The sequence below is a fragment of the Pelodiscus sinensis genome, chromosome 2, assembly GCF_049634645.1.
Source record: "Pelodiscus sinensis isolate JC-2024 chromosome 2, ASM4963464v1, whole genome shotgun sequence".
In the NCBI taxonomy this organism is placed as follows: Eukaryota; Metazoa; Chordata; order Testudines; family Trionychidae; genus Pelodiscus; species Pelodiscus sinensis.
The window spans coordinates 71,686,314-71,710,162 of record NC_134712.1 but is presented as its reverse complement, the minus strand read 5'-3'; the positions used below and the strand labels follow the sequence as shown (position 1 = coordinate 71,710,162).

The 23,849-nt window shown below is 45.7% G+C and overlaps 1 protein-coding gene across 1 annotated transcript in view; it reads right to left on the bottom strand.

Annotated features, from left to right (window-relative positions):
- CCDC178 (coiled-coil domain containing 178) overlaps positions 1-23,849 on the bottom strand; it is a 367,301-nt gene that overhangs the window by 296,356 nt on the left and 47,096 nt on the right. Inside the window, exon 5 of the mRNA XM_075920758.1 lies at positions 1,070-1,290. Within this exon, the coding sequence (XP_075776873.1) occupies positions 1,070-1,290 (221 nt within the window). The remainder of the gene's footprint in view (positions 1-1,069; positions 1,291-23,849) is intronic.

Here is a 23,849-nt window from a genome sequence, read left to right as displayed (position 1 = left end):
CCGGCTTGTCTGGCTCCAAGAGTTTGTCTTGCTGGGAGGAATCTGATGTCATCTGCTGTAATGCTTTACTGAATATTACAGAATATTTTCAGCCTCATCTCCCTGTCCCATCTAGCCAGCACTGTAAGCTTAGAGCAGTGACGGCATTTCTGGGGAATATGCCCCTCACCAAGGAACTTAATTCAACAGGAGTGCCTGTTGGAGGTGGGCAAAGACTCCTTGCATGAGCCTCATTTCTTGAATCTGGGAGATCCCGGCATACTGAAATGATGCAGTTTTGTTTTGTTTTTTAAAGAAGTTGGAACTACGTAAACAAACAACTACTACAACTACTCTGACTACTATAACTACTACAACTATTAACAACTATCTATCTAACTTTGATTTCTTGATATGAAAAACCTGAGGAGAGGTAGCTAGCTCTGCCTGCGACCGAGGACGGTTAGGAGGAACTGGTGGGAGCTGTACTGTGCACGCTCAGAAATGGCATGAACAGCATGAGACAGCAGGTGCACATGCGTGGTCCAGCAGACTACTGCTAACAGTTCTCCAATCTGCGGCGCCAGGACGAGCCCAACACCTACAGTGGAGCACCCATGGGGACGCTGCTCGAAGAAGAAAGTTTTCTTAAATTTTTCAGAAATATGTGTTTCAACTCTTTCTGGAACCTCATATTAGTACTTCAAGCACTATTCAACATCTGTGAAAGAGCTACAATGTCTTTAAATGTTGTAGTCTGAATTCCTGTGTATCACATTTAAAAGAATTACAAAGGTATAGTCCAAAATGTTGTAATGCTGGAAGTACACACTTTTTTTTAATATAAATTCTTCTTTTTAGGCTACAAAATGTGAAGAATGTACATTACATGCATTTTACAAAAACTATCTATAGGGAATATTAAGACACATTAGAACTAAAGTAAACAGAAAACTCCTGTATTTAGTACATCTCCAAGGTTCCCATCCTTTGCATGTAATATATGGAACAGCACTTTGGCATTGGCAACAGATGTCCTTAATTAGCAGGAAGATTTTAGTAGCAACATACTTGTAACAATTCTATTTACCTTTCCATGTGTCAGTAATACATCTTTCATAGAATCACCCTCAAGATTCAGCTTTTCTTCCAGCAGAGGGCTGTATTTCTTCATGAAGTCTATATCCTCTTGAATTTCTCCATTAGCTGCCTCGATCTTAAGTATTTGGGTTTTTACTTGTTGTAGCTGACGATTTGCACAGTCAAAATGCCACTGTAGTTCTGAGATATCTTGAATACACATATCATGTTCTGTTTTTAAAAAGTGAGACAAGTGGTATGAAATATACACATATTTAATGATCTTGTAAAAACTGTGTTGCTAAAATATTGCAAACATTTTATGAACACTGTTGTCAACCATACTTTAAGGATCAATAAGAGAATATGTATTACAAAATAAATTACTAAAACTTGTATTAAATGAACAGCAGTTAAAAAATTGTGCTAAATACATAGTACATTACACTAGCAATTCTTTAAACTGAAAAGCACTTTTACAAGGCGGTCGTGACAGCTCTGAGAATCTCTAACCACACTCACACACACTGTAATTTGAAAGTGTATTAGGTCTATTTTTAGATGAAGCATACCATAATACCACAGAAAAAGGCATAAGCAATTACATCATTATCGAGTTAAAAATGTAATGACCACTTTGAAATATTTACATTCGTTTTGATTACTCTGTTTCAAGACGTAAAATTGTATTTATTTGTAATCTCAAAGCCTCACAATCTAAAGGGAAAAACAAAATCTAAAAATAAATGTGCATAAGTCTCTGCTATGGGGTGGGACTCACTGCTGTGGTGCCTCTTGCTGGTAGCTCCAGGGAAATAGTCCTTTCATCAGTAGGGTGATAACTTCAGACTGGTGTCTCCCCTGGCAGTGCTACATGCTCCTAATCTAGACCTTCGTTACTCCCTGACTTCGGTTTTCTCTTCATAACACTGCTTTCTAGCAGTGCCCACTGCAATGGTTTCTCCTTCCCCATCTGGGGGGAGGAGGTTAATCAGCAGTCCTTAATGTAGCATTTGCCACTGTGCCCAATTGTGGCCTCCAAGCCTAGCTCCGTCGCAGGAGCAAGTCACAGTGTCTATGGGCAATGCCTTCCTTCCAGAAGGGTATCAGCAGTTCTAAGTTTCACCCACTACTGTGGCCAGCTGTGGCTTCCAAGCCCAGGCCTTCTGTCTCAAGGACAAGCCACAGTCTATATCAATCATACTTTGGTTGCAAGGTGTGAGGCAAGGGAGAAAGGGGGGACCCAGGCTTGTCCAACACTCTGGGTCATGACCCCAGGACCTTCGAGTGGCAGCTTTGTCCTGTCCTCCTCTATTCCCCTTTACTGCTTCTAGTTCCCTGGGCCACTTGTCCAATGATCCTTTGCACCCTCCTGACCCTTGTAGCAAGGCCAGTAGGTATCAAGCTGATGCCTCCCTCTCTAGCCCCCCCTTAGCCTGCCCAGCACTACTCTATCAAAGGTGCCTTCTCTGAAGGAACCAGGTCCTGCACCTTCTCTGGTCAGAGCCTAACTGTCTATGCTCAGCTTATCAGCTCCTTTTATACAGAGCTGCCCCAGCAAGCTACACCCTGAATGGCTCCTTAAAAGCCTCTCCCTGATTGGCCAGAGCTCTAGGCATTCTCACTCCAGCCTGCTTTAACCCCTTCCGGCTAGTGTGGGGCAGTTGCCCCACCACAGTCTAATTGAAATGTCATCATTATGATTTCTATTAAGAATACATGGGTTTACAACTGTGTTTATTGCCTTGGAATATGCAGGGAAGATCATTCTGATTAGAGAAATGACTGACTGGGCAGTGACTTGTACTAATGTAGGCATGTGGGCACTTGAAGAATACAAAAGTAATTCATCATCTACATTTTCTATCTAAGTTGCAGTGGGTATACAAGATACTGGCTTACTATGTGAAAAGACATTCAGGTCTTTATTTGTCAGCATGCTCTTTTGACATTCTCTTTAAATCTTTCCCAATTTCTTGTCAGGCCACTTCTTCATCTCACAGCTTTTGCATATTCTCTCACAATGTGTTTTCTGGGGGCCAATCTGACAGATGGTGGCTTCTTTCTTGCCAATCCCACTGCTGCCCTTTTTGATTGTAGTTTTCTCTGCTTGCACAACACCCAAAATTCCAGTGAAAAAAACAAGAAATCTGATGCGCAGCAAATGCCTCAGAGTCAAACGCATTGTGTACTTCTTCCAGGACATTTTACATATTAAGATTGTAGCTTGGTATCCATCTGACATAGCTGGGCCACTCTGCAGTAAAAAAAAAAGCATGGAAGAATGGCATGCTTTGTGTTAAGGTGAAGTTTCCAATCACCCTTTCACTCTGCATGGGCATTTAGAATAGCTACATGAACTGGAGAAAATTTTCCTAGAACATAAATGTAGTAGACTGACCATATCCTCATATCCAAAATTCCACCAGTGATTTTTCTTGTGATGCTGGACTATTTATAGCTGTTCTTGAAATTCCACTCTAGCCACTGAGTGTAACATATTCTTTCCATCAATGGGCTCTCCACCGATGTCTATATTTTCATCTCCTTCATGAATGAGATTTCCACCAGCATGAAGTGATACAAGTCCATTTGGACTAAACATATCTCCCTGAAGACTGGCTACTTCAGACTTCACAGCACTATTGATGAACTGCTTCAGCTCATTGCCGTTGATTCAGAATCCATGAAGGTGCAGTATGTCAGATTAGAGCTCTAAAATCATGGCATGTACAGCAAGGCTTATTTGCAGTAGCATGATAACACTGGAACTGTTAAATATTATTCACTCTGTAGTTGAGAGGCACCTTCTCTGAATGTGTTCTGAAGGTTGATACTCATTGTTAGCTGAATTATATGTCTCTATCAACCAAAGTACAAAATCCTCACAAACTGGGGTACAAAAGAAGCTGACCTCCATAAAATACAATCACCTGGTTTTGGATACCAATTTGAGGCTTTCATTTTTTCTATTTCAGACCAAAGAACTAAAGTGGCATTATACAAAACCACTAGTTCATTTGAAAGCTACTCACGAGATTCTCTGGCAAAAAGAATATCCACAAAACACTTGGATTACTTAAATTTTTTGCTTTAGATTACAAGCAGTTTAGATAGTATCAGCTAATATTATTATACTGCACAGAACAGTGGTATATTTGCCTGTTCCATACCACCCATGCAATGAAATTGCAAAACCATAGTGTTGTTCTAATCTGACCTGTAAGTTGCTGCTGGAATACTTTTCAGTTTCTACATCTGAGAGAAATAGGGCTTTATATCTTTGTTGCAGTTTGTTCTTGTACAAAAGATCATGGTCTATTTCTCCAATCAGCCAATAAAAAACAATGTCATAAGGTGAGTGTAATGGTGCAGTATAATTTAGAATTTGCTTTAAAGTTCATTATACAGGCAGTCCCAGGGTTACGTACAAGATAGGGACTGTAGGTTTGTTCTTAAGTTGAATTTGTATGTAAGTTGGAACTGGTACATATTGTAGGGAAAACTCTAGCCAAACATTTCTTCAGAGCTCACTTTTATTCTCCCACACCTCACTTCCCTCAGTCCTTTATTCTCAAGCTAAGGTGTCTGCTGAGAAAAGCCGCTCCGCGTCTCCCTGGTCTGCTGGGGGGGGGGCGCTAGCTTCGCGTCTCCCTGGTCTGCTGGGGGGAAGCAGCTAGTGCGGGGTTGCCTCACCCCATTTGTAAGAAGGGATCCGATGTAAGTCGGATCCATGTAACCCTGGGACTGCCTGTACTAGGAAGAAAAGCATGCTGAAGGATAAAATGCATCCTAAGCAATCAAGTCTTTCACTGATATTCTGCACAAAATGTCGTCATCTCTTCTTTGGAGTGCTGTTTCCTTTCGATTAGTTGCTCTCTCCAATGTTTTTATTTTATGTAGCTTATCTTTTGTGTGTTTTTCCTCAAACAAACGAGGCAACAAGGCCAACTGCTGGGGAACGTGTTCACTCTGGTGATTTCAGAAAAGGGAGAACATGATTCACTCTGATCATATTCAAAGTCTGTTTTCTTTCCTGCATTCAATACAAAAGTGATATGCATCATATTCAACTTACTTGTGTATTTCTGAAAACAACTCCACTGACTGAGTATTGGTAGCACTTCTTCTAAACTAGAAAATTCATCCAGTAACTACCAATGTAATTAATCTCTTGTGGCTTCTGCTGCCACTACCACAGAATTCTGTCCAGCACTGATGGCTTTCAACAATTTTGAATTCTTTGGATTTTTTTGACAAATAATACATTTTTCTAAATATCATTAGGCACACCTCCAGATTTCTTGGTGAAGACTGAAACAAAGAAGTCATTGAGCATCTCCGCCATTTCCAAGTTTCCTGTTACTGCTTCTCCCTCCTCACTAACCAATGGGCCTATCCTGTCCTTGGTCTTCCTCTTGCTTTTAATGTATTTATAAAAGGTCTTCTTGTTTCCCTTTATACCTGTAGCTAGTTTGATCTCATTTTGTGCCTTTGCCTTTCTAATCTTGCCCCTGCATTCCCGTGTTGCTTGCCTATATTCATCCTTTGTTATTTGTCCTAGTTTCCATTGAAAAATACTGAAAACTATTATAATCAATTGTGAAATACTGAAATACAAGAATATGCTGTTAAGACTTTTCATATTATGTATATCGCAAAATGTTGATACCTGTCTTTTTAGCCACATGCAAAATAGCTTTATTAATTCTGGAAGAGATAATTGCCCATTCAAACAAATGAAAAATCTTTTAAGGTATTGTCTATTGGTAACTTTGACCAATAAGCACCATTTTAAAATGCTGAAATTAACCTATCAATAAAAACTGAAATCATAGTCATGTTGCAATGTTTCTGAAATTGTACAAAAATACTTTATTTTGGGCAACATTATTTCCACTTGACAGATCCACATCATACTTCATCTAAACTTCAATTTCCTGCTTGCCACACATTTCCTGTATGGCCTAGAGCAAATAATTTCGTCACTCGGAGCCTTGTAGCCCCATTTGTAAACTTAAAATAATAGGTTCCTATTTCTCAAAGATGCTGCGAAGATAAGTACATGAAAAAATATGAGCCATTCACTTACTGTGGACATGGGGACACAGGAGAATAATACAAATAAAAATAAATAAGTGCATAAAAAAAGAGGTAACTAAAGGCAAGTAATTCAGAACTCCCTAATTTACAGAACAAAAACACCTGATAAAATGTAGTAGCCATAAGGATTTTGTCTACAGTTAAGACATGTCCTAAACATTTACCAGAATGCTAATGCCACTTTAGCTGCAATAATGCTGGAAATAGTGTTAGGATTAGAAGACATAGGTTTACCCAGTTTAGCTAAGCCAAATAAACAGGGCTGACAAGCAATTAAAACAATTAATTGTAAGTAATTGCATTGTTAAACAATAGCAAATCAATATTTATAGATGTTTTTACATTTTCAAATATATTGATTTATATTACAACACAGAATATAAAATGTAAAGTGCTCATTTTATATTTATTAAATATTTGCACTGTAAACAAACAAAAAATTGCATTTTTCAGTTCCCCAATATAAATTCTGTAGTGCAATGTCTTTATCATGAAAGTGAATACATTTACAAAAAACTGCACTCAAAAATAAACAATATGTAAAACTCTGGCGGAACAAGACGACTGAATGACCTGTAGATATTAATTGCTCAGACAAACAAGTTTGTTTACATTTGCAGGAGATAATGCTGCCTGCTTCTTGTTTAAATGTTATTGAAAGTGAAAATAAGATTAATATGGCACTGTATTAGGAAACGTTGCAAGATATTTACATGCCAGATGTGCTAAAGATTCATATGCCCCTTTATGCTTCAACACAATTCAGAGGACATATTCTGCTCAACGACGATCCAAAAAGTGTGAACCAATGCATGTTCTTTTTCATCATTCATCAGATGCCACCAGCAGAATACTGATTTTCTTTTTTGGTGGCTTGGCTTCTATAGTTTCCACCTCAGACTGTTGCCCTTTTAAGAGATCTGAAAAAAATGTTTCACACTTAGTCCCTCTCAGATTTTGGAAGGCACTTCAGATTTTTAAATCCTGGGCCAAGTGCTATTGCTGTCTTTAGAAATGACTCCTTGGTACTTTCTTTGTATTTTGTCAAATCCATAGTGGAAGTGAACATGTGTGGAGTAATCATCTGATTCTGCTATAACAGTGGTCCCCAACGCGGTGCCCGCGGGCGCCATGGCGCCCGCCGGGGCATTTGTAGGCGCCCACCGACAACCCGGGCTGGCCCCGCCCCCGGCGTGCGACACTCACCGGCGCCTGGTGCGCGGCGCTCGGGTGGACCCAGCCCCGGGGCACATGCGGGCGCCGGTGCCGGCCCCAGGCACGCAGCTCGGGCAGCGGCGCCAGCCCCGGGCCCACGGCACAAGGGGCTCGGGCGGCCCCGGCCCTGGCGTGCCCCAGGACGCGCGGCCCCGCCCCCGGGCGCCTGGCGCAAGTGTGGCCCCGCCCCCGGGCGCCCGGCACGTGTGTCGCCCCGCCCCCGGGCGCCCGGGAGCCCGTAAAGGTTGGGGACCACTGTGCTATAACATTAAATGTACGGCAGAATAAAGGTAAAACAGAGCAGAAGATATACAAATCTCCCCAAGGAATTCAGTCACAAAAGTCTTTAATGCATTTTTTTAACAAGAATCAGCAGCATGGAACCCTACCCTCTGGACTGGTGGCAAAAGCATAAAGGGGCAAACAAATGTTTAACGTATCTGACATATAAATACCTTGCAATCCCAGCTACAGTAGTAGCTGTTCTCACTTTCTGGTGACACTGTCAATAAGAAGTGGACACCATTTCTAGTTTTTGATCGTAACACCCAGTCAAAAGGGATCCCATGCTACCCTGCATGCTGCGTGATTCCCAGGAAGCAACTGGCATGTATCCCTTCTGACACCTTCAACTAGGGGCAACCAAGGAACTTTGCATGCTACCCCTGCTCAAGGCAGTACCCTGCAGCTCTCATTAGCTGGGAACTGCAGCCAATGGGAGCCATAGGGGCAGAGTCTGTGGACAAGGTGGTGTGCAGTGTGGCCTGGCCATGTCTCTGTTTAGGAGCTACAAGGGGGATATACTGCTGCTTCTATGAGCTGTTTAAATTAAATGCTACCCGAACTCTGCCCTTCTGACCCCTTCTGGCCCCAGCCCTAATTACCCCCAACCTTCAAACTCCTCATGGTCTCAAGCCAGAGCACCTTCCTTCGCCCCAAACCCCTCATCCGCAGCCCCAGCCCACAGACCACATCCCTAGCCAGAGCCCTCACCCTCACATATGCCACAACCTCCTCCCCAGCCCAGAACCCGCTCCTTCACCATTAACTCATTTCTAGCCCCATCCCAGAACCAGTACCTCCAGCCCAGAGTCCATACCACATCACACACTTCAACCCCCTGCCTCAGCCTAGAGTCCCCCCATATTCTGCATCTCTCAGATCCACCCCTTCAAGTCCAGAGCCCGCTCCTAAATTCAAAACCCTGGTCCCACCAGAGAGTGTGCAGCCCCAGATGTATCCCTCACCCCTTCTTGTGTCCCATTTCACTGCCTCAGCCTGGAGCCCCTTCCTGCACTCGGAAATCCTCATTTTTGGCCCCACTCCAGAAGCCCCACACACAGCCAGAGCCCTCACCACCTCCCAGAGCACAGGTCTTGAGCAAGTCTACTGAAAATGAGCAAGTGAGTAAGGGTGGGGAGAGCAAGAGCCAGAGGCAGTGGGAATGGGGCTTTAAAGAAGGGGTGGGGCAAGGGTGTTCTGTGCAGGTAGAGAGTAGGCAAATCTACTGAGTGAAGTTAGATTCTAAAGTTCTGAGTGTATATTCTAAAGTTTTACACTGTTTTGGTTTTGAGTGTAGTTATGTAACAAAAATGTCTATATTTGTAAGTTGCATTTTCATGACAGAGATTGGACTATAGCAACTTGTATGAAGTGAATTGTAAAATACTAATACTTTGGGGATTTTTTTTTTACTGTTCACATACTTGTAATAAAAATAATATAGAATGAGTACAGCAAAATTGTATTCTATGTTGTAAGTGAAATCAATACGTTTGAAAATATAAAATAACAATCCAAATATTTAATAAATTTGATTTGAAATTCTATTGTTTAACAGTGCAACTAAAACTGTGATTAATCTCAAATAATTTTTAGTTAATTGCATGAGTTAACTTTTATTAATCAACAACCCTATAGAAAAGTTAAAGTGAAGTGCATTAAATCTATGTGGATGCTCTCATTGGGTATGTCTACACTACAGCACTAATTCGAACTAACTTAATTCGAATTAGTTAATTCGAACTAAGCTAATTCGAACTAGTGCATCTAGACCTAAAAACTAGTTTGAATTAGCATTTTGCTAATTCGAACTAGCATGTCCACATTGAGTAGACCCTGAACCAAGATTAAGGATGGCCGGAAGCAGTGCCGGCAGGGCATCAGATTAGGACTTAGAGCGTGGAGCTGCTGTCTCAGGCTAGCCGAGGGCTGTGCTTAAAGGGACCCGACCCCCATCCCGGACAGACAGTTCTCAGGGGTTCCCCGCTTGCTGGTCTACCTCGATGAGGGACAGCAAAGCATTTGTGTCTCGGAGTGCTCTGCTTGCCCTCACCCGGGGCACCACGGCATTCTGCAACATGGAACGAGACCTGCTCCCAGGGACTCTGCTGCATCTCATGGACACGTTGCCGGCAGCCTGGCTGCACTGTCTGCAGGCTGCCATCCAGAAGGACCATCGAGGGGATGTCAGGATCCAGGGGGCTCTGTGGTGAAGCTATAGCCTGGTTGCAGTCCAGCTGCGCTCCTATAAACTCCAGTGTCTCGATAGGAGTAAGAGTGCACTTGTCCGAGTTCAGTAGGAGCCTGAGCATGTATAAAGCTCTCTTGTTGTCTCCAACAATTGCTCCGTGTCCCTGTAGGCGGATGCCATGATCAAGCAATCATCAAGATACAGAAATATGCATATTTGTTTTCTTTGCAGATGTGCAGTTACTACAGAAAGGACTCTGGAGAAGACTCTCAGTGCTGTGGAAAAGCCGAATGGGAGCACCTGGTACCGATAGTGTAAGTCCTTGATCGCAAACCTGAGAAATCATCTGTGTGCTGGGTGAATTGATACATGAAAATATGAGTCCTGAAGGTTGAGGGTAGTTAGCCATGGCTCCTTTCTCCAAGGCAGGTAAGATCTTTGCCAATGTAGCCATCTTGAAATGCTGACAGATGACGAACCGGTTGAATTCACGAAGATCTAGGCTGGGCCTCCACCCCTCCTCCCCGATTTCTTGACAGTTAGAAAGTATCGGGAATAGAATCCCTTTCTTCCATATAGGCTGGGCACCTCCTCTATAGCGCCTAGTTTTAGGAGATCCTGTGCTTCTTCCAGGAGAACCAGCTTGTGAGAAGGGTTCCTGAAGAGGAACAGAGAAGGGGAGTGAGATGGTGGAACTGCTGTGAATGGTATGCAATATTCGGTTCAAATTATTTCTAAGACCCATTGGTTTGAGGTGATGGTTTCCCATGACAGGTAGAATTTGACCAATCTGTTTCTGAATATTTGTTTCCCTGATTTTGTCAGCCCTGGAGAAATGGGGCTCTCAACCAACATTTCAAATTTGCTGACACAAATTGGACGCTTAGGTCAATGATGGATGCTCATTTGGTTGTCTTTGTCATGTTCGTCTCATACGCTTCTTGTTCTCGTAGGGCCTTTGCTGTTGTGTATACACTGGTGCTCTGAATCTTGGATTATATTGTTTGTATTGTTTTCTCTTAGTTCCAGGAATCTGTATTCCCAGTGTGCATAGCGTTACCCTGGAGTCTTTAAGATGTGGAGAGATGAGTTTGGTGTCTCTGCAAAGAGTTTCTTGCCCTTGAATAGAAGGTCCTCACTGTTCGATTGAACCTCTCTGGGGAACCCCAACAGTTGTTGCCATGACGCTCTCCTCATCACCACTGCAGATGCCATGGACGTGGCTGCTGTATCTGCTGTGTCCAATGCTGCTTGGAATGCTGTTCGGGAAATCAATAAACCTTCTGTGACATTTGATTCAAACTGTTCCTTTATGTCTTCTGGTATGTACTGAATAAACAAATTGAAGGATTCAAACATCTGGTATGAGTAGTTTGCTAGCAGAACTACATAATTCACAATCCTCAGTTGGAGAGAGTCTGATGATTAGGCCTTCTTCCCCATAGCATCCATCCTTTTTATCTCTTTGTCATGGTTTGATGTTATGGGGTATTGGGGTTGCTTCCACCTCTGATTGGCTGCTTCGACTATTAGTGAATTCAGGGAAGGATGGGAGAAGAGGAATTCCACCCTGGTAGGTACTACGTAGTACTTCTTCTCCAGTTTCTTCGAAGGCACTGATGCTGGGCCCATCAAAGCTTTGTTGATCGGCAGAGTCAGTTTGGTATGTTGAGGTAGGTTGAGTATATTTGTGAGTTTATGCTTGTTTTGCATTACATCAGAAAGCTGTATGTCAAGTGTGTCTGCTGCTCTCCAGAACAGGTCTTAAAACCTTCTAAAGTCGTCCCCTCTGATTGGTGATGCGGGGAGACTGTGTTCATCATCGTGGAATATGATGTATTAGGGGGAATAGGAGAATCTTGTGATACTTCCTCTGTAGATTAATCACTGTCATGGTTGTCTGGGCTGTAGTCAGCTCACTTCTGTGCATTCATGTTGGCCAACTGTGCCCTGGGTACCTGGAAGGTTTGTTGTAACTGTGTTTGTTGGCTTCTGTAGGGCACCAATGGGACCCAGTAGGGCCACTGTGGTGGAAGCGGTGGAGGTATCTATTATGTCATCTGCCAGTTCTGGAGTTGCTGTTGTTGTGTTACAGTATATTGGGGAACTATGCACTGGTCCCTTATTTCCCCCTCCTCCTCATCGCTAAATCTCGCTGATATAAGTGATACTGGTGTCAATGGTAATATGGAGCTTCTGGACCTTGGTGTGCCATCGGTAACAGAGTGGTGTGCATAGTACTGAGGCTACCACGAGATCCATCTCCATTATGTACCTCGGTGCCGGGAGTGGTTGGGGCATTGCTGTATAATTCGCTGCCGCTGAGCCCAGCTGTGTCACTGGTGGTTTAAATCACACTGGGTATGTCTACACTACCCTCCTAGTTTAAACTAGGAGGGTAATGTAGGCATACCGCACTTGAAAATGAAGCCTGGGATTTGAATTTCCCGGGCTTCATTTGCATAAGCCGGGCGCCGCCATTTTTAAATCCCGGCTGGTTCGAACCCCGTGCCACGTGGCTACACGCGGCACGAACTAGGTATTTTGAACTAGGCTTCCTAGTTCAAACTACCGTTACTCGTCGTGGAATGAGGAGTAACGGTAGTTCGAACTACCTAGTTCATGTCGCGTGTAGCCGCGCGGCACGGGGGTCGAACCAGCTGGGATTTAAAAATGGCGGCGCCCGGCTTATGCAAATGAAGCCCGGGAAATTCAAATCCCAGGCTTCATTTGCAAGTGCGGTATGCCTACATTACCCCACTAGTTCGAACTAGCGGGGTAGTGTAGACATACCCACTGGTACTGGCGGTAGCGAGTGTTTAGCGGTGTGCGACTTTCCGCTGCTTTGAAGTCTGCCAGCTCTTTTTTGTTTTGGTTTGGTTTTTTTGTTACCAGTGCCAGCTTCTCCACTGGTACCGAGGGTTTGCTGCAAGGAGAGCCCAAAGCTTGGCCAGCAGTGGCTCAGTGCTTCATTTTGTGATCACTGCTTCTCTTTGAGTAGGATCCCTTTTCCCACTTTTGACAGCCCTTCTCAAGGCAAACATTGTCAGCCTCCTCTTTAGGAGGTCTTTTGTTGCTCAGAGGCTGAGCTTCAGCAGCAGACCTGGAGCATTTTGTACTGGCTCCAGGTCATGCTCTCTGGCATATCCCTCCAAGGGAGTGCTTCTCTTGCTCTCCGCCCCAGGAGTATCATCTCTGGTGGGGTAGAGTGAAGCTGCGGTTCAGCCATGGTATTGTCCGTAAAAAGAATTATTTTCTGTAAATCTCTTGCTCTCTTTGATCTTGGGGTGAGTTTCTGGCAGTGCGGGCACTGGCTGACTGGGTGGTCCTGCCCTCAGCATTGCAGACACTGCTCATGTCCATCTGCTGCTGAGATAAAGATCCCAGACCCTGTGCACCTTTTAAATCCCAGTGGTGTGAGCATGACAGGGTTTGCCTGTTTGTGGTGCATTCGGGCACGTGGGTAGCACCCACACACCGCTTGTTCTTTTTCTTCAGTTCTTATAAATCACTAGTACAAAGAAATTTCTTCTTTTTTTCTTCTTTTTCTGTTTTGCTACTGTTATTGGATTAAGGGAGACTGTCTAGGTGCAACCAATGCCAGTGATGGTTGAAAAGGAACTGAAGGAACAGCTGCCCGCGTGTGTGCAACTGTCATTCTGAGTGACTGTGCAATACTGAAGCACATGCCAGTGGCCAGTGGGAAGGGAGGGAGGACTGCTAGCAAGAATCTCCAGACCGTGTGCATAGCAGCACTGACACACCTAGGTAGAGCATCCACAGGGACCCTCAAAGAAGAAGCTGTTAAGCACTTCTGCCATTTCCAAGTTTCCTGTTATTATTTCTTCCTTTTCACTGAGCCATGGGCCTAGCCTGTCCTTGGTCTTCCTCTTGCTTCTGATATATATATGTAGAATGTTTTCTTGTTACCCTTTATGTCTCTAGCTAGACTGAGCTCATTTTGTTCCTTCGCCTTTCTAATTTGCCCCTGCATATTTGCTTGTACGTAACCCGGGGACTGCCTGTATAAGATAGGGACTGTAGGTTTGTTCTTAAGTTGAATCTGTATGTAAGTCGGAACTGGCGTCCAGATTCAGCCGCTGCTGAAACTGATCAGTTTCAACAGCGGCTGAATCTGGACGCCAGTTCTGACTTACATACAGATTCAACTTAAGAACCCCAGGCATCCCCAAGTCAGCTGCTGCTGAAACTGATCAGCGGCTGATTCCAGGAAGCCCGGGGAAAGGGCTTCCTGTAATCAGCCACTGGTCATTTTCAGCAGCTGCTGACTTAGGGACACCTGGGGCGCTGCAGGGTTGGTCCAGTGGCGCCCAGAGCGGCGCTACGGGACCAACCGGCAGCGCCCCAGCTGCTGTACCACAGGCGTCCAGAGCAAAGCCGCGGAGCACGGGGGCAGCGGGACAGCCCAGATGCGCCGTGGCTATCCTGCTGCCCTCGGGCTCCGTGGCTTTGCTCTGCTTTGCTCCACGTCCCTCTGGTCTGCAGACCAGGGAGAGGAAGCAAAGTGGCGGAACACGCGGGCAGCCCAGACGCGTCTGGGCTGTCAGCTGGCCGCGTGCTCCGCGGCTTTGCTCTGCTCTGCTCCCCATCCCCCTGGTCTGCAGACCAGGGGGACGGGGAGCAGAGCAGAGCAGAGCAGAGCAGAGCAAAGCCGCGGAGCACGCGGCCAGCTGACAGCCCAGACGCGTCTGGGCTGTCCGCTGCCCGCGTGTTCCTCCCTGGTCTGCTGGAGACCAGGGAGAGGAAGGGCCCTGTTCGTAACTGTGGATCCGACATAAGTCGGATCCGCGTAACTCGGGGACTGCCTGTAGTCATCGTTTGTAATTTGAACTAGTTTCCACTTTTTATATGACTCCTTTTTTATTTTTAATTCATGTAAGATCTCCTGGAATGTGCTTTATTAACTGGGGGAGGGGGGGGGTGTTTAGAAAATGTAACTATTGTATCAGACCTCACAGAATGCCTTGCAAGATGTCAGGAGGCAATACTGGACTGAAGTCAGTGTAGTCAACTGCAAGAGTTAACTCTGAACTGTGTGACACCATGAGGGGAAGACACATCTGTGTCTTTCAAACAATCAATTTCATCTAGTCTAGGACAAGCAGTGAAATACTTTAATTATACCATTATATCACAGCAACACTAGAGGGCAGAATTAAGATTGTTTGAGTGCCTTAACTGTGTATTTCCATACCTCAACATATTTGCATTTCTTTTAAGTATACACTTACATCACAGAATAAGCTGGCCATTTTAGTGTGCAGTGATTCCTGCAAAGGTAGGACAAATGAAAACAATACATCCCAGAACTCAATTATTCCAAGGCCAGAAGGGATCACTGTGATCATCTAATTTGAGCTCCTGTATAATACAGACCATAGAATTTTCCCAAAATTATTCCTTTTGAACTAGAGATTCTTTTTTGATTTATACCATGTGTCACGTTACTGGATTTTAGGGAAGCAACCAGATCGCTGCTGCACTTATGAGGGGAGGGTGTTTGCCCCAAAAGTGGTACAAAGGGGATCATGTGAGGTGTCAAATGAAAGCTTTCTTTCTTCTGATTCTATATATGCTCTTCATATACTTGTATAATGTCTGGGTGTGACGTTATAAATATGTACTCTGTGTTAATATTGGAAACTTCTCTGTTTGAGGCTGAGCAATAGATGAAGAATGCTCAGCCTATGGATATGCTAATGAGCAAGTCTCCATGGAACAATAACCCTCTATAGGCCAAGGTCACACCTCAAGAATGGTGACTGGTACCTAAGGGCTACCAGCAAGGAACACAGGGATAGGCCACTGGCCAGGTGACCTGCTGCAGCCAAGAAGAGATGAAGGAGGAGGTATATGGGGCCATGTGGCATCCTCCATTTTGGTGCTCAGCTCAGCTCTTCATCCCAGAGGCAAGAGTGCAGGGATCGAGGAACCGGAAAGAACTGTGGACACATCCTGACGTAGGATGTACACCAAAGACTTTTAAGCCAGCAGTTATAACATCTCTGCTGCAAGCCTGCATCGAGAACTAGGAGATTCAATACATGTAATGTGTGATACTTTAACAAACTTACTCTCGCGCTTTTCTTTCTGGTAGTAATAAATCTTTAGACGTTAGATGCTAAAGGATTGGCTCAGCGTGATCTTGTGGGTAAGATCCAGAGGGTAAATTGACCTGGGATCTGTGGCTGGTTTCTTGGAACCAGACAGAACTTGTTCACAGAAGGTGAGATTGGGTTCTAAAACCCCTCACCTCTGTATGAGGCCCGAGGCCATCTGGGGCACGGATATTGCCGAGGTGTCAGAGGGGTTTTGCTCATGAGGCTTCTGGCTGGCCAGGCAGGCAGCTGAAGCACTCTGTGGGACTGCTTTGTGGCCTATATGAGAAGGTCTCCAGTCTGGGGGCTATAGAGAGCCCTGTATTTGAGCAATTTGCCCTGAGTGGATGCCTTCAGCTATGCCCAGACTCGGCCCGGTCCATCACACCATGAAAGGGGTGGACTTTTGAGACTTATCCAGAGAGTTAGGTCAACTGCAGTGACCTGCCAGTTCTGAAGTGTTTGGGAACCAGCAAATGACAGAAACAAAAAGGGAAACATAGGAAGATGCAGGGCCTGATGCCAGGTTCAGAGGGACCTTGCTACATTTTAACTATGAAATTCTTGGGTTTGTAACACTTGAGATAATTACAACATCCCTGTAATGTTTTTTACTCTGAAATTATTAGTATGTACTCTCCCTATTAACTCTGCTTTAGTTTTTGCATCTGAATAAATAAACAAACATAATAATGACAATGACAATATAAGTTAATACAAGGAAAGAATCTTGTCAGCTGACTTTGATGATGTAACTCAAGGGGACGGAGTTTTCAGAGTTCTCTCATATTAGAATCCCATGCTGATTTTTTTAAAAATGTTATCACTACTTCTATTACCAAAACTAAAAATGTGTTATAGTCCGTGTTCCAAACATTTCTTATTCCTAATTAAAGTACAGAAGAATATATTGAAATTAATATACATATATGTAGTACACTAATATGATTTAAAGTATCCTGCAACTGTTGTCTGAGAAAGTAACCCTTTTAATAGCTATAACCCTGAATCATTGTGTTGAATACTTAAAATCCATACTTTTCAGTATTCCTATTCTTTCATTTCTTCCTTAATAAAGTCATAGCACAAATATCTCCCTGCAGTAGTGTAAGCAGGGTTTGAACCACTGCTTCTAATACAGCCAGCTGAAAGGGGAGAGCAGTCCTAGGTATGGTTATGCTCATTCAGTTGTTTACCCCATAAGATAGTCAACTGTCGATATGCAAATACAGTTCATGTAATGGGAAAGGAATCCAGGATGTGGTTATGTAAATCCAGCTCAGCCAGTGCTATAGGCCTGATGGATGGTCAATTGTTGGAATGGAATGTTGGCTATTGTAACTAATTTCACTGTTGTGGGGTCACAAACCATGTTAACCCTAAATTTAGGATTTGTAAAATATGACCACCAGTGCTTGCAGGAGAGACACTGTCATAGTGAACAGTCTCAAATGGACAAGCCTTCCCCTTCCTGATTCAAGTGGATTGGATTGGGAAGAAGGATCTTGGACCAGCAGGCTACATGCTTTCCATGTGTCAACTGTAAGGCTGGTTCAACTTGTCTCTCTTTCTCCCCCTCACACCTCTGTTCTAAGGATAGATCTAAAACAGACTCTTTGTTATTTTGAAATATTATTCCAGTGGGGGCTGGAATCTTTTGGCCAGCCTAAGTGGTGGCCCAAAGAGCTGAAATCATTGAGGAAACTGACAAAGAGCTGAAATCACTAGGTTTGGCTCACAGCCATCGTGGAAGCAGCAGCTGGCAGGAGAAAGCAGCCAGCAGGTGGCTGTTAGGAATAGCGGCAGGTGGCCAGCGGGGTGGCTGGTTGGAGCAGGCAGCCAGCAGGAGTAGCTGGTGGGCAGCCAGTAGGAACAGTGGTGGGCAGTCAGCAGGGTGGCTGGCAGAAGCGGCCGGTGGACGGCTGGTAGGAGCAGTGGCAAGTGGCCAGCAGAGTGAATGAGATGCCTCCTCTCCCCACCCCCCAAGGATGGGAGGTGAGCTCTCAAAATCACTTCTGAGCTCTTATTGGCCATGACCAAGGGCAGCAACTGTGAGTGGGGTACAGAGAAAGTTTGGGACACTTGTAGGCCTGAGAGGCATTGCTCAATCCATTTGAGTTGGGACGTTTACTCGTGGTTTGGTTATGAACGCTGTTTGTGGTGTTTTCCCAAGCTAATGTCATGTTACTTCTCTCCCCTTTCATTAAAAGTTTCTTTTCTATGCTCCAACTCTGTGCTTGCAAGTGAGGAAGCATTGCCTCTCAGAGGCACCCAGGGGTATGTGTGGATTTCCCAGGTTACTCTGTGGCCAGTTTTGTGTGAGATGGCTGAAAAGGAACTCCTAGATATTGAACCCAGTCCTGGCTGCTGCCAGCACTACCTGGCAGAAGAGTTACAGGAGTTTCAGATCACTGAAATGAAAATGTGAATGAATCATGAGCCTGATGACTTTTTACCAAATACCTCCTCTTTCCTCAAAATATTTTTGTAAAAGTATCATTTTGTTTTGCTTGCATGACATATTGCCTTTCTTAGGAAGTGAATAAGACCTGAACACAGAGTCTCCTGTTTCCAAAACCACTATGGGTACATCTACACTGCACAGTTATTTCGAAATAAGCAATCTGCATCATAGAGCTGTGTGCCTGGCTTGCCCCTGCCCTCATGACAGAACACACATATGATCTGCCATCCCCCTGGAGAAGTGGGTTGCCATCACTGTGTGGAAGCTTGCCACGCTGGACAGCTACCAATCCATCGGCAACCAGTTCAGTGGGGGAAAGACAATTGTTAGGGCCCTCCTCATGCAGGTTTGGTGCCTTCAGATTAAGTCCCAGGAGGAGGGTGAATTGCTGGAATGGGGTACCCCAGGAAAAGGGGGTTTTGGGAGTGGGGAGAAGCCACCTTCCCTAGGCGGTTTTTCAGTCTGGCCCTCACATAGCCCTGCTGGGGGATGGGCTATGTAGGGGGTTGCCTTGTGTACGTGTGGGTAGGAGGCGAGCTCAGGGACCTCCCATGGACTCTGGCACCCCTGTGATTTTCTGTTTGTTTGACTCCAGATGGTGCAGGCCATAAATACCGTCCTGCTGCACAGTCATCAACGTCGGCAACATGGAACCCATCATAGCTGGCTTTGCCAACATAGGCTTCTCCAACTGTTGGAGGGGGGCTATTGACAGCACCCACATCCCCATCCGGGATCTGACCACTGGGCATCTGTCTATCAACTGCAAGAGGTACTTCTCCATGGTCCTAAAAGCACTCATCGACCACCACAGGCAGTTCACCGACATCTTCATTGGCTGGTTGTGGAAGGTGCATGATGCCTGCATGATCCAAAACTCCAGCGTCTTCCAGTAGCTGGAAGCCAGCACTTTCTTCTCAACTGCACCATCAGGGTCGGGGATATGGACATGCAACTTTGTGTCATGGGGGACGCAGCCTACATTCTGTTGCCCTGGTTCATGAAGCCCTACACAGGCCACCTTGACCACTCAAAGGAACAGTTCAATGCAAGGCTTGGCATGGCCTGCACAGTGGTGGAGGGCACCTTCGGGCATCTCAAAGCAAGGTTCAGATACCTCGTCACCCAGATGGACTTTGGGGAGCAGAACATCCCACAAGTGGTGGCGACATGGTGTGTGCTCCACAATATGTGAGAGATGATGGGGGGGAAACATTTCTCCTTGAGTGGGGGGCAGAGGCTGGCTGGGTCAGCAGGGCATTTGAACAGCTGCACACAGCTGCCATCTGGAGAGCCCATCAAGGGTGTATGTGCATCCAGTAGGCCCTGAGGGAGAGTTTCTCACAAGGACCCCAATGATACTCTCCCCTAGGCCTCCCCACAAGTGGCCTGTGCATTTTCTCTCTTTGCCTTTCCTCTCTCTCCCTTCTCCCCTCCACCCTCTCCTGCGGAGACAATAAAACATTGGTTTTTTGGAAACAAACAGTGTGTGGTTTTTATTTGGGGTCAAAATAACTGGGGAAGAACTAGGGAAAGAACCTGGGAGAGGAGAGTGGGGAGGAGGGAGATGAAAACCTTTGAGAGGGAAGAAGGGGGGAGAGGGAAGAAGAGGCTCAGGGCTGGGAGTAGGATTGGTATCTGGCTCGATTGGTACCACTGCCTCGTGTACAGGCACCTCAACGATCACAAAGTGGGGGAGGCTAGGGGGGAAAAGCAGGAGGTGGGGATGGAACAGGGTCAGGCATTGGAGCTGGGGTAGGGGCTGGCACACAAGCTGGGGCAGGTCTGGCATAGGAGGTGGGGGAGGACCAGGAACTGGGGCTAGAGCAACAGCAGGAGCAGGAGCTGGCTCTGTGCTGGGGAGGAGAGACTGGACTGCCACCCACATGGTAGGCCCTGCTTCAGCAACTCTCTCCAGGTCTCTCTCTGCAATTGCATGTCTTTCCAGAGCCTCTGTTCCAGCATCTCATGCAGGACCTGGAGCACAGATATGTGCTCTCACAGGAGTTCCTCCTACATTTTCTAATGCCTGTGGGTCCCCGATGTCAGGTGGCTGCCCCAGGTGGTGTCACCCACTCCCCTCTCAAAGCTTGTCCAGCTGTGGAGAAAAGAGAGATGGTTAGTCATCCCTGGAGACACTGTCCCTGAAGCCTTATCCTCATCTGTGAGCTGAGACTGACAGTTCTCAGGTCAAATGAAGGTGATGTAGTGGGAGGAAAGCCATCTGAGGCCTGGACAGTAGGCCTTTTCCAACATAGGCCCAGATGTCCTCAGGGGAGCAGCCTCACCACCCCCATGTGCTGAGGAAAGGCGGGTATGGGAAGTTGCTGGTACACCGGGTTCCTGCATGTGGGATGGGGGTTCTGGGCTGGCTGGACTTTCCCATGTCCACAGAGCCAGCTACCTCATTATAGAAGCTAATCAGATTAGTCAGGCACAACTTGTCCTTTGTGAATCCATGCGGACTATTCTTAATCACTTTCCTCTCCTCCAAGTGCCTCAAAATGGATTCCTTAAGAATCCCTTCCATGATTTTTCCAGGAACCAAGGTAAGAATGACTGGCCTATAGTTCCCTGGATCTTCCTTCTTCCCTTTTTTGAAGATGGGCACTACATTTGCCTTTTTCCAATCATCCGGGATCTCTCCCGATCTCCACAACTTTTCAGAGATAATGGGCAAAGGCTCCTCAATGACATTTGCCAGCTCCCTCAGTACCCTCGGATGCATTAAGTCCGGACCCATGGATTTGTGTACATTTAGCTTTTCTAAATAGTTCCTAACCTGTTTTTTACCCACCAAGGGCTGTCTATCTTCATCCCATCTTGCGTCACTTAGCGCATTAGTCCGCGAGCCCACCTTGTCCGTGAATACAGAGGCGAAGAAAGCATTGAGTACTTCAGCTTTCCCCACATCATCTGTCACTAGGTTACCTCCTTCATCCAATAGGGGCCGCATACCCTCTCTGATCACCTTCTTCTTGTTCACATGCCTGTAGAAACCTTTCTTGTTATTCTTCACATCCTTAGCCAGTCGCAATTCCATTTGCACTTTCGCCTTCCTGATAATCCCCCGGAATTCTCGAGCTATACATTTAAACCCCTCCCTGGTCATTTGTCCAAGTTTCCACTTTTTGTAAGCTTCCTTTTTGTGCTTAAGTTCACCAAGGATTTCCTCTGTAAGCCAATCCAGTCTCCTACCAAGTTTGCCTTTCTTGCTACGCATCAGAATGGTTTCTTTCTGTGCCTCCAATAAGGCTTCTTTAAAATACTGCCAGCTCTCCTGGACTCCTTTGCCCTTCGTGTTAGCATCCCAGGGGATTCTGCCCATCAGGACTCTGAGGGAGTCAAAATCTGCTTTTCTGAAGTCCAAGGTGTGTATTTTACTACTCTCTTTTCTTCCTTTGGTCAGGAATCTGAAATCTACCATCTCATGATCACTGCTTCCCAGGTTGTCACCCACCTCTACTTCCCCTATTAGTTCCTCCCTGTTTGTGAGCAGAAGGTCAAGCTACGCACGGTCCCTGGTCGGATCCTTCAGCACTTGTACCAAGAAGTTATCCCCAACATTCTTCAAAAACTTCCTGGATTGCCTGTGTACTGCCATATTGGTTTCCCAACAGATGTCAGGGTGATTGAAGTCCCCCATGAGAACTAGGGCCTGCGATCTGGAAGCTTCTCTCAGTTTTCCAAAGCAAGCCTCATCTACCTCATCCATCTGATTTGGTGGCCTGTAGTAGACACCAACCACAACATCACTGCTGTTGTTTGCACCTCTAAACTTAACCCGTAGACTCTCAACAGGTTTTTTTCTCCCTCTACATACTGGAGTTCAGAGCAATCATAGTGCTTTCTTATGTATAGTGCAACTCTTCCTCCTTTTCTCCCGTGCCTGTTCTTCCTGAACAGTCTATACCATTCCATGACAGCGCTCCAGTCATGCGAGTCATCCCACCAAGTCTCTGTTATCCCAATTAAATCATATTTCTTGGACTGGGCCAGGGCCTCCAGTTCTTTCTGATTGTTGCCCAGTGTTCTCGCATTAGTGTACAAACACCTCAGATAACCAGTGGATCTCTCTATCTTCTCCATTCGAAACATGGGTCCTCCTTTCTTGCTCGTTCCTCTCTGCATTCCTTCCTGGTATCTGACTTTCCCATTCCCCTCAAGGTTTTGTTCACCATCCCGCAACGAACCTAGTTTAAAGCCCTTCTCTCTAGGTTTGCAAGCCTGCCCGCGAAGATGCTCCTTCCTCTCTTGGGGTATGTCTACACTACCCTCCTAGTTCGAACTAGGAGGGTAGTGTATGCATACCGCACTTGCTAATGAAGCCCGGGATTTGAATTTCCCAGGCTTCATTAGCATAAGCGGGGAGCCGCCATTTTTAAATCCCCGCTGCTTCGAACCCCGTGCAGCGCGGCTACACGGGGCTCGAACTAGGTAGTTCGGACTAGGTTCCTACTCCGAACTACCGTTACTCCTCGTGACTAGGTAGTTCGAACTAGCGGGGTAGTGTAGACATACCCTTGGTTAGGTGGATCCCATCTCTTCCTAACAATCCTTGTGCCCAGAACAAAGTCCCATGGTCGAAGAAACCAAAGCTCTCTCTGTGACACCACCTGTGCAACCACGCACTTACTTCCTCAATTTGGCGATCCCTGCTCAGTCCTTTCCCTTCAACAGGGAGAATGGATGAGAACACCACTTGCACTCCGAATTCTTGGGTCCTTCTTCCCAGCGTTACATAAGCTGCAGTAACCCGCTCAAGGTCATTCTTGGCTGTATCGTTAGTTCCCACGTGGAGAAGCAGGAAGGGGTAGTGATCTGAAGGTTTGATCAGTTTGGTAAGCCTCTCAGTCACATCCTGAATTCGAGCCCCCGGTAAGCAGCACACCTCTCGAGATTCCAGGTCCGGACGGCAGATGGATGGCTCAGTCCCTCTTAGGAGGGAGTCTCCGACCACCACCACCCGTCATCTTGTTTTGGGGGTGGTGGTCGTGGAACCCCCATTCCTAGGACTACGCATCCCATGCCTTTCAGTAGATGGTGTTCCCTTGCGGTTTTTTCCTTGTGGGGTCCCTTCCAAAGCATTCGCAGAGCCTGTGGACAGAGCCTGAAAGCGATTACTTACCTCTATAGCATTGGGGGATTCCCATGCTGGCCTTTTTCCCCTTGTAGAAGTTATATGCTGCCAGTTCTCATCCTGGTCCTGTACTGCCCTCTGTGGCTCTTCTGCCTGCCGTGCTTGTAGGATTAAATGCTGCCTTCTATCGAGGAAGTCTTCATCCTCTCTGATGGAGTGTAGGGTTGACACTTGGGCTTCCAGTCTTCTAATTTTCTCTTCCAAAATGGCGACCAGCTTGCACTTTATATGTACCACTCATAAATAAATGCTTAATTTTTCCTTTATATGTTCAAT